General features: G+C 46.7%; 1 protein-coding gene across 1 annotated transcript in view; it reads left to right on the top strand.

The window, feature by feature from the left end:
- The window catches only part of LOC107116405 (C-type mannose receptor 2-like), a gene marked incomplete at its 5' end in the record, with an annotated part of 44025 nt that overhangs the window by 22961 nt on the left and 9478 nt on the right, over nt 1–11586 (top strand). The window contains 2 exon segments of the mRNA XM_015418302.1: nt 8083–8198; nt 8391–8539. Coding sequence (XP_015273788.1) covers nt 8083–8198; nt 8391–8539 — 265 coding nt within the window.

Genomic DNA, 11586 nt, shown 5'->3' with positions numbered 1-11586 from the left:
TTTATTGCAGTCACACACTGTCTCGACATTTTCAGTGCAGTCCAAAGCGGAGTTACGCCCTTCTGTGGCTATTGACTTCACTGGACTTAGCAGGGTGTAATTCTGTTTGGGATTGCACTGTAGGTCACATCTGTCACCTCTGTCAGTGTTACGCCCAGAACTGCACACAGTATTCCAAATGAGGTCTCACCATTGATTTATATAGGGGCATTATGATATTGGCTGATCTGTTTTCAATACCCTTCCTAATAATCCCCAGCATAGCATTGGCCTTCTTTATTGCAGTCACACACTGTCTCGACATTTTCAGTGCAGTCCAAAGCGGAGTTACGCCCTTCTGTGGCTATTGACTTCACTGGACTTAGCAGGGTGTAATTCTGTTTGGGATTGCACTGTAGGTCACATCTGTCACCTCTGTCAGTGTTACTTCTAGATGGGTAGCCGTGTTAGTCTGTCTGTAGCAGCAGAAATTTATGTGTAGCAGGCTCACACAGGCACTGGAGGGGCGACCTTTTCTTGCTTACAGACAGCCTGCTAACCTAAAGCAACTTCTCACGCACAATGACAAAACTACTTAACAGTACCAAGGCCTGCAACAAATGAAGATGTCAACTTTGCTCTCACATAGATCCTGGCAACACCATCACTGGACCCAGCGACATCAGCCAGACCATCTCAGGTTCATTCTCCTACTCATCCTCTAGTGTGATTTATGCCGTCACGTGTCAACAATGCTCTTCCACCGTCTGTGTTGGACAAACAGGCCAGTCCCTTTGACAAAGAATTAATGGACTTAAGTGTGACATCAGAAACCACAACATTCAAAAACCACTGGGGGGAACAGTGTAACCTCCCAGGACATTCAGTTGCTGACCTAAAAGTATCTTACAGAGGAATTTCAAAGGAATATTAGAAAGAGAGACTGCTGAATTGCAACTGATAATGAAGCTCAAGACAATGCATCCACCTGGACTGAATCAAGACCTTGGCTTCCTGTCTCATTACCAATGCTGATTTCTCCATGCCTACTACCTCTCTGCATTTCACACCTAATCCAATCACATCTGCTATTGTCATTTCCCTGCTAATGTCATTCAGCATCTGAAATCACTCCACTTCCCAATATATATATAGGAAAGATGGACTCACATTCTAGCTGTATCTGAAGAAGTGAGCAGTGACTCACAAATTTTGTCAACCTTTAAAGTGCTACTTGACTCTTGCTCTCTTCTACTGTAACTCCTGTTTTGGGGGAATTAGTCTGAGGGGAACTGGCTGGCCCCAAACCATGTCTCGCAAACTTAAAGCCGGGCAGGAATTTGAACAGAAGCCTCTCAGAAGTATGTCTGGGCAGGCCCGTCTCCCTCTCTTCCTTCTCTAGCATCCCTAATAGTAACACGTTGGGCCTCATGTGTGTTTGTACCGGATATCCTCGGTCATTGGCCTGCTCCGTTTCTGGTCTGCAGAACCCAGCAAGACCACCAGCAGCCCACATCTCTTGTTCTGCAGCAGCCATGGGGATGTTTTTGGCATGGCGCAAACTGATGTGCTTGAGTGGTTGAGCGGATGCGTGCCTCACAGGCAGCACCGCGAGACCGGCTAAAGGCTCGCCTCCAGGATTCCCCTCTCTTCTCCTTTCCGCGTCAGTTCAGCAGTCCCACCCTCCTGCTGTCGGCCTCCTTACACACTCGCCCAGCTACAGAGAGTTGGCCGTGGGCCCATTGTCCTAGCGGCAGAGCACAGGTGCCAGCTCCCCCAAAACGGTAACGTTCACTGCGGAGTCGGCTGCCAAGCCACTCACAGGAGCATAACGGGTATCCAGCAGGGGTGAGCTGCCTTTGGCCTCTCTCCCTTCGGCTGCGGATGAATCTGCTAGGAGCCCCTTGCTGGCAACGCACTCGGCCCTCCGCCAGGCTGGTGGCAAATGTGGCCCCCTCCCGTGCACCCTGGGGAATTGTGGGTGGGAGGAGGGAGTGCAGGAAAGAGGCTCAGCCTCCCTCTCCACGGGAGGGAGCAGAAGCGAGAGCAGGGGGCTCTCTCTGTCACAGGCCCCCCCCCCACAGTCTCTCACCCACACCTTGTGTGCCCCAGGCAGGAAATGCCTCCGTCGGCTCTTGGGAGAAGGGAGGGGAGCTTATCTGCTGCTCTCTACAAGCAGCTTCTAACGTTTGAGAGGGTTGACAACCTTGCAAGGGCAAATTTGGGGGGGGGGAGGCTATTGGATGCCTGTCTTGAGACAGACCCGGAGCCGATCAGCCCCTGGCTTCTGCTGCAGCTGGAAGGCAGTGCAGGAAAGAGGTCTCCTCCAGTGTTCCCTCTAAGCTGAGTCAGTGTGAGCCAGCTCACAGTTTTTTAGCCTCCGGCTTACACATTTTTGCCTTAGCTCGGGAAGGAGGGCTCCAGAGCAAATTAATTTATGCAGTAGCCAAATTTGCTCACTCACCACTTTAATGCCAGTAGCTCACAAAGTAGAATTTTTGCTCACAAGACTCCACAGCTTAGAGGGGACATTGGTCTCCTCCATCCTGTTTGGGAGAAGTGATGCTTCTGGATTCCCGTCCATACATTCCCCCCCTGCCCCCGCCCCTGCCCCTGGCTTTCCTCTGACGGAGCCGGCTCTCCAGGCCCGTGCCGTAGCTTTCTCTCACGTGCTGCTTCATAGCAGTGGGCGCTCTGGTTGCCTCCCGAAGAAGCATTCAGGATCTCCATCCCTAGATTCCCCTGCAGTTGGCCCATTTGTGCTGCTTCAGCAGTGAACAGCCCCTATTGTGTGTCCGACTGCGAAGAGGTTCCAACATCAACAAAGCCTGCGTTATGAAAGCAGCGGTGGTGGAGTCTGAGCTTCCTTGCACAAGGGAAAGACTGTGCGCTCTCTCTCGAAAGAGCCTCTGATTGAGAGCTGGCTGTCGGCCACTTGGGTGGGGGACGGAGGAGATTTCGGTGTCTTTAAAACTGCCCTGAAGCACTTTCCCTTTTTCCTAAACCTTGGAGCCACTGTGATTTGTTGCGGAGGCTTTGAAAATGACACCAAAGTTAGGTTAGATGGGCAGGCAAGCTTAAAAAGTCAAGGAAAGGAAACTGGTCCACTTCTGCCTCGTGCACCTGAGGCTCTCTAGGAAGTCGTTAAGAACATAAGAGACGCCAATGTTGGATCAGGCCAAAGGCCCATCCCGTCCAACACTCTGTGTCACACAGTGGCCAGAAATACCAGGGGCCATCAGGAGGTCCACCAGTGGGGCCAGGACACTAGGAGCCCTCCCCCAAGCACCAAGGAGACAGAGCATCCCTTGCCCCAGAGTCCCTATCTATACCTTGTGGCTCATAGCCACTGATGGACCTCTGCTCCATATGCTTATCTAATTCCCTTTTGAAGCCGTCCATGCTTGTAGCCGCCACCACCTCCTGAGCCTGTGTGATCTGAGTGCCAGCCTTGGTGCCCAGACCATGCCCAGTCCCCACTTATTTAATTTCTTTCTCAAGAAAAGAAATCGTTGGTGTTTTGACCGGGAAGAGTCCATTGAGGTGAACATACAGTCCAGCCCTATGTGATCTCAACGTCATCTGTTTTCTTTTACAGTGGGGATGGCTTCTAATTAGGATCACCACTATTTATTTTTTGTATTCTATATAGTCTCTCTGTCTTACCGATACTCAAGGTGGATTACACAAATGTGGGTCAAACGCACTAAACAAGAAGGGACATCCAGTAGACCTCGGCAGCGTGGCTGGCCTGAATTGCGTTGGCACGTCTGTGGAATCTTTATGAGACAAGATCATTCCAGCTACTAAAGGGAAACCAAATATGTCTCTCTGGCATTTAATCACTCCAATATTAAAACCAACAAACAAAACTGCAACTCCCATATCACCAACTACCCAGGAGAAGCACTACCCAGGAGAATCTTTACAGGAAGCACAATCTCAAACCGGAAGTCTGGGTTTTGAAATCAATCTCGAGCAAACCCCAAAATGGGACCTGTTACCTACTATGATTAAAGCGAAGAAGAAGAAGACGAAGAAGAAGAAGAAGAGGAGGAGGAGATTGTTTTACCCCGCCCTTCACTTGGAGTCTCAGAGCGGCTTACAAACTCCTCTCCCTTCCCCTCCCCACAACAGACACCCTGTGAGGTCGGTGGGGCTGAGAGAGCTGTGACGCAAACTGCTCTTTTTCAAGAATGGCTGTGCCAGATCTTGTGACTGACCCAAGGTCACATCAGCAGGAGCAAGTGGAGGAGTGGGGAATCAAACCCGGTTCTCCCAGATTAGAGTCCGCGCACTTAACCACTACACCAAACTGGGGAGGTCTCCTGGCCTTGTTGCGTTCTGTGCTGAATTTTTGAAGATAGCCCCTGACTGGTGGGCCCAAGTGCTTGCACCCTTATTGGTAAATCAGAATGGAATTATGTGAGATATTTGGGAGACATCATTGAGTACACCTATATATAAAAAAGGAGAAAAAAATGATCCAAACCATTATTGTCCAATCAGTCTTCTGGCAGTAATCGGTAAGCTGTATGCATCGCTCTTGCAAAAAAACCCCTGCTACACTGGATAGATAATGAGAAAGTAATGGGCGATGAGCCAGCAGGCTGCAGAAAGGGTCGCTCTTGCGTGGACCATTGTTTTATGCTGGCCTCATTGATAAGCAAATCCGTGTTAGACGCACGTGGTTCCTTATATGCAGCATTTATTGATTTAAGGGCTGCCTTTGATTCCGCGTCTCATGCATGACTATGGAACAGGCTAAATTCTGCGTGTCTACCCAGGAGGTTGCTAAAACTAATTATGAACCTTTATTCTGAAAACTCATTATGCGTTAAATTAAACAATTTGGGATTTGTATTAAATCCAACACTTGTCCAAAGAGGTGTCCATCAGGGCTGTGTCCTTGCATCTAATCTATTTAATCTGTATTTAAATGGCTTTGTCTCAAGCTTACAAGGCATTTCCACCCATGCACCATGCCTAGGAAATTGCCCAGTACCTGCCTTGTTATATGCTGATGGCCTTTTCTTGCTCTCTAGGACCCAGACCAGTCTAAAGCACGCTATGAAAGCATTTATCACCTGCTCTAATAGCGAACTTTTGGAGATAGATGAAAATAAATCTAAGATCATGTGTTTACAAAATCAACAAAAGGATTAAACAAAAGATGGAAAGTTGGTGCGTATAAATTACAAGTGATCAGTGAATTTAGATACCTAGGAATTGTGTTCCAGTCCAATTTTATCTTGATTTAAACATATTCAATACCTTAAGCAGAAAACGTCTTAGCTCTGTTGGCTTTAAGGAAGTTTTTCTTCATTCAAGGAGCTCAGTATATGTCAGCACTTTTGAAGGCATTTAAGGCACTTGTTGTTACCACACCTGCTTTATGGTTCTCAGATTTGGTTCCTGGGCCCAATAGAACTACTTGATAAACTTCAGATGACCTTCTTTTGTAAAATACTTGCTTTACCATCATGTATAGCTTCCTCAGTCACACAACTCGAACTGGGCCTCCCAAACATTTCAACATTAATTTGGAAAGATATAGTCAGCTGGAGGTTTGCCACTTCTCCAGGTGGAAGCCCAAGTCCCCTGCTAAAGTTCTTTCTTTATGGAAGAACTTTTGGTTGTTTTTAAGTCCAATATTAAGGTGAAAGAGTATCTGGACGCTCAGAGCTCAAAGTCCCTGCGTCCTCTCTCGTCGAAACCGGAAGCTCCCTCCCTCAGACTGTTAAATTCTGAAGATCTTCCAGCTTTCACCACGTCAGCATCCCATGAGCGCTGTTGGGCAAAATGGTGCAGAACTGTGGATATGAAAATTAACCAATTGGGCTTACAAAAGTTAAACAATCTAACAGAAAGAAGACGAGCATTGCTTATAGAGAAACTGTTTAAACAGGACTGGGACTTCCTCTATAAAGATGCTAGACGGAAATGTTCTCCACTTCATCTGGGAATTAAGCATCCAACCCAATTTGACCCGCCTCACTGTCTCAATATGCTGGTAGTTCCAAAACTGAGGCGGTCATATATGACCACATGCTATGATGTGCTACCAACAGCTTGGATGAAGGATCGTTTCCTCAAGACACCTTCAGATCAGCGCTTTTGTGAATGCCCTTTGACAGTGGTTGATTCATTGTCCCATATCTTTTTCTACTGTCCAAAGTATGCAGCAGCCAGAGATTTCTTGGAAAATGGCTATTAAAGTACTCTGCCACTCCTGATACCTCAAGACTAAGATTACTTCTGAGTAGCCTCTGTATAAACTGTATTGTGGACATAGCAAACCTCTGTTTGATTGCGATTTCTGATTCTTAATTTTTTTGTTTTATAGTGTGTGGTCTGTGTGCTGTTGAATAAACTTGAAACTTGAATTGCACTGGCACTGAGAAGAATAAAGCTAAGATAGACAGCTGCCCTGAACTTCTCAAGAAGCCTATACAAGGGGTGTTCTAAGAACACTGCAAACTGGAGAAACTATGGGCCAAAACCAGAGATATTATCAAGGAAGAATGTGCAAAGACTATTCCTGTAACCAAAAGAAATGAAAACCCTCGATGGATGACTGATGAAACTCTTAAAATTGTGAAAGACAGATGAGAAGCAAAAGGTGACAGAAATAGATTTTGAAGAAGAACCTACAGTTTTAGAAAGTGAAGTGAAATTGCGTGGAGAGCAATTGGGATAAACAAATCACCAGGAGTAGATGGGATAGCAATAGAGCTATTACAAGCCATGGGAATGGAGTCTATCAAAGTCTTAACAAATATGGAAAACAAAACAATATGGAAACAAATATGGAACATATATGGAACAACAAATATGGAAAACAAAACAATGGCCTACAGACTGGAAAGGCTCAATCTGCATTCCAATTCAATCTGCATTTCAAGTCATTTCAAAATGTAGGGAGAGTTCAGGCTTGATTTGATCTACAAACTACTTATTTGTCTTTTTGGTGGGAAGGAAGAGGACTTGGATTTATACCGTGCCCTTCACTCAGAGTCTCAGAGCAGCTTACAGTCACCTTCCCTTCCACGCCCCAAAACAGACATCCTGTGAGGTAGGTGGGGCTCAGTGAGCTCTGAGAGAACAGCTCTGAGAGAATTGTGACTGACCCTGTCGGATGTTTAATATCCAGCTGTCAGATCATGGTGATCTATGTGTCAGCAGGCAAGCTGCTGGAAACTGATCCTGACCGGTTAAGACCTGATAAGGCATGAGGTCAGTGACAATGAGTCAGCACTTAGCTGATTGGACGCTGTATGTATATAACTGGACAAGTGCAGCCCTGTTCATTCTCTTCTCGTGTAATGGTGATTGGCGGAGCACTTTGTCAGCGGACTGTAAGTATTGTAAATAAATTCTGTATATCGTTTACCACAGGACTGTCTTGTGTGGTGCTATACAGAGCTTACTCTGAAATTGAGTGCTGGTGAGTGGCTGGTGAGTTGGAGTGGCTGAAATAGTCCTGGTGGCTGACTACTGCTGGCTAGAAGCAGACACGCTGTGCTACACGCAACGCACAATAGACCCATGGTCACCCAGCTGATTGCATGTAGAGGAGTGGGAAACCAAACCAGGTTCTCCAGATTACAGTCCGCCACTCTTAATCACTACACCAAACTGGCTCTCCATAAAGCCCTCCTCCAACACCACATTTCAAAGGAATCAATTTTCTTCCAGTCAAATTTCTTCATTGTTTAACTTTCACACTTGGGCCTAAATAAAATAAATCCTTGTTTGAAACATTTCCCCACATTCTGTTCTAACAGTAGCCTCTTTTCCAGAGGTACGAGCTTGCCTAAGCAGCCTCTGTAGTGGACTGCGATAAATGTATTCATTTTATTTAGGTGTATCAAGACAGTAGATTCTGAAGGTGCTAGACGAGTAAGGAAAGCACAACAAACAAGCCAAGCCCAAGCAAAGTGGGACAATATCTTCTTGTCGTTCAGTCGTACAGCTGAGTCCGATTCTTCGCGACCCAAGTCAAATCCTTGCTGTTTATACCCCTAATGTGTGACAGCTTATTTGGGCAAACAATGGCAAGAGGCTGATTTGGTTGTTCTTTTTCCCTTGCTTTCTTTCCAGGGCTGGAAGTGGCACACACCGTCTTGCTATTGGCTAGGAGATGAGCACATCAAGTACGCAGAAGCTCGGAAGATATGCATGGACTATGGGGCTACTCTGCTCACCATCACGAACAGGTGTGTGCGGAACCCACGGAGCGACAGGACCCCCTGCTGTTCTGTTGAGAGTCCTTGGTAGCAAAACTGTGCTGGGCACTTGGCCTTTTTGTTGTCTTTGGGGGGAGCAGGGCCCCACCCCCGATACAAAATGCTGGCTGGGGGATGTGGTGAGGTGGTGATTCACGACATCCTTTTCTTTTCCTGGACAAGGTTCGAACAGGCCTACGTGAACAGTCTCATTTACAGCTGGGAGGATGAGTATTTCTGGACTGCGCTGCAGGACATAAACGAAACGGGGTCTTTCCATTGGCTGAGTGGGGATGAAGTCACGTACACCCACTGGAATCGTAATCAACCAGGTAAAAACCATTCATGTCTGTGCCTAAGATTGGTTGAGACCTTCGGGTGAGGAGGTGTTTCCTGCTGTCACAGCTAGGAGGACATCCTGCCTCTCCTCCTTTTAGGGTCGCCCACTCCAGGTTGGGAAATTCCCGAAGATTTGGAGTGTGGCCTATGAGAGGAGGGAATTCTGCGGGGTATAAACACACTGTTGTATGGCCCCGCCTGGAGGCTGGCAATGCTGTCTTCTTTCCAGTTGTGTTTTACCCAGCAGAGTGTGGTTTGTCTTTGCTGGTACATTTGCTTGCTGCTTGTGGGTTCTGGGGGTTAAGTAATTTTGGGTGTGTGTGTGTGCATGCTGCTGGGCAGATAGATGTGTCTCACAGGGGCGGGTTGGCTTAGATATGCTTCCCACTCTAGTTCTGCACCTTTCAGTCATCTCTACAGATGCAGACTTCCGAAGGGATCTGCTCCTTGCATCGAACCAGGAAGGAAGGAGTCCTCTGGTATCTTTCAAGACAAATGCAGTTCTGGTGGTAGCAGAGGGCTTTCAGAGGCAGGGGACTTGCTTCTGCATTCTCTGTAAGCTTTCACAGGTAGAGACAGCACGGCAGCACGTGCAAGGGGTCCTCTTTCACCTTTGGCCACTCCTTCAGCCACAAAGGGCTCGGAGAAGGAATGACAGACAGGCGGAAAAGGAGGCAACAGAGAAAGAAATGCATCCAACGAGAGGGAAGATTGTAGATTCTAGGTCAGAAGAACATAAAGACGTTAAAGGACGGAAAGATTCAAGGAAGTAATAATGTATAATATGGCTGTTAGAAGAGAAAGTAGGAGAGGAGTTTATGAAGGTGGAAATGAGGCGGGAGTAATGGATTTAGAAGACAGGCAGACTGCTCGGTGTTGGACCAGGATGTGGGAAGCCCAGGTCAGATCCCTGTTACGCCACGGAAGCTCAGTGGGAGACTTTGGGCCTGTTGCTCTCTCTCAGCCTCACCCACTTTGCAGGGTGGTTACTGTGAGGTAAGTAAGACTGCAAGAAGATCAAACCAGACAATCCTAAAAGAAATCAACCCTGACTGTTCCCTGGAAGGCCAGATAATGAAACTGAAGCTCCAATAATTTGGCCACCCAATGAGAAGGGAGCACTCACTGGAGAAGAAGACCCTGATGCTGGGAAAGATTGAAGGTCAAAGAAGACGGGGACGGCAAAGGATGAGATGGTCAGACAGTGTCATAGATGCAACGAACATGAAGTTGAGCAAACTTCAGAGGACGGCGGAAGACCGGAAGGCCTGGCGGGATCTGGTCCATGGGGTCGCGAAGAGTTGGACTCGACTGTGCAACTGAACAACAACCACAACAAGTAAGATGGAGGGAAGGAGAAAACTGCCTGTGCTCTTCTGAGCTCCGTGGAACAAGGACAGGATAAGAAAGTACAAATAGAAATAGAACAAGTACAAAGTACAGCTGGAATGAATAGAAGTTGATAACTTGATTATTGTTAGAGGGATTATTTACAGGACTGATTGGTTTACTTTACTCTAAACAAAGTATTTCAACTCAAACAAACTGATTAATTCTGAGGGGTTAGAAACAGGAAAGCATCAAGGGATTTAAAAAAAAAAACCTGAGAACATAATTTCTTGGGCTTTAGTGTGGAAGAATCCAGGTGCAACTATAGATGGTAATGAAGTAAAGTTTCTCTCTGTTAACATACTTATAATGCTGCAAAAAAGAAATATGACATTTCTTATAGATAAAAAGTTAAATAGATTGATTGCAGGATACAAGTGGAGAATATATAATACAAGAACGTGTGAAGCAGAAGAAATGTATTAAAATGTTGAAAGAAAACAGAGCTATTGCTAACCATTCAAGTCAGTTTTATTATTTATTTGTTTTTTAAAGTATCCTGCTGTTCCATACACTTGAGGTGGCCAGCAATCAGTTCATTAAAAATACCACTGCCTTAAAACAGAATTTTAAAAAGGCAAAACCACAGCCAGTTTCTATCAGTCTACAAACTGCTAAGACAGGATTGTTGGTCAACAAAAAGACGTCCTCTGAAGGACTGCTTGTGCTTTCTGCTGCCTCCGGGTGGGTAGCGAAGAAGGTGCCCTCCGGTCTTCTTCTGGAAGCCCGTTCCGGAGCGTGAGGGCCGTGTGCCCAACTGTGGTGTCTGGCTGCAAAAGTTTCCATGGTGGGAGCAGATGGGCCTACTAGAAGCAGCTGTTGCGAGGACCTCACAGGGCGTGTGGTTCTGTTCAGGGGAATGCAGTACTTCAAATACAAGGGTCCCAGTTTGTGAAGGGCTTTGTGGGCAATCATCAGCACCTTACATCGACCCTACAAGCTAGTAGGAAGTCAGAGATGTTGTTTCCAGATGGGCATAGTGTGCCGATGGTGGCTCATGGTGCTTCATAAATGGGCTGCAGCATTTTTCACTGATTGAAGGTCAAAAGAAGACGGGGATGGCAAAGGATGAGATGGTCAGACAGTGTCATAGATGCAACGAACATGAAGTTGAGGCAACTTCAGAGGACGGTGGAAGACCGGAAGGCCTGGCGTGATCTGGTCCATGGGGTTGTGAAGAGTCGGGCTCGACTGTGCGACTGAACAACAACAACAAATTTTTCACTCATTGACATTTCCACATTACTTTCAGAGCAGCTCCAGATAGAGCACGTTATAGTAATCAATGAAAGTGCCCTGACAGCCTGTAGAATCGGGTGGGTTGTCAGGTGGGTCTGAAGCAGGGGAACAGAGTTCGAGTCCCGAGTGGCACCTTTAAGACCAACCAAGTTTTATTCTGGGTAGCAGCTTTTGTGTGCGCTGTGTTGGTCCTAGAGGTGCCCTGGACTCAGACTTTGTTCTGTCGCTTGAGATTTTCAGTGTATCTGAAGAAGTGGGTGTGTACACAAAAGCTTATACCCCGAATAAAACTTGGTCGGTCTTAAAAGTACCCCTGGACTCAAACTTTCTTCTGCTGCTTGAGGCCAACATGGCGACCCACCAGAGCCTATCTTCATGACCAACGTCATCCATGCCTTGCAAGGATTTAACT

Source organism: Gekko japonicus, unplaced genomic scaffold, assembly GCF_001447785.1.
Source record: "Gekko japonicus isolate JY-2015 unplaced genomic scaffold, Gekko_japonicus_V1.1 scaffold5492, whole genome shotgun sequence".
Classification (NCBI taxonomy): Eukaryota; Metazoa; Chordata; class Lepidosauria; order Squamata; family Gekkonidae; genus Gekko; species Gekko japonicus.
Note: the sequence above shows the minus strand (reverse complement) of the source record. Positions and strands in the feature narration are given on the sequence as shown.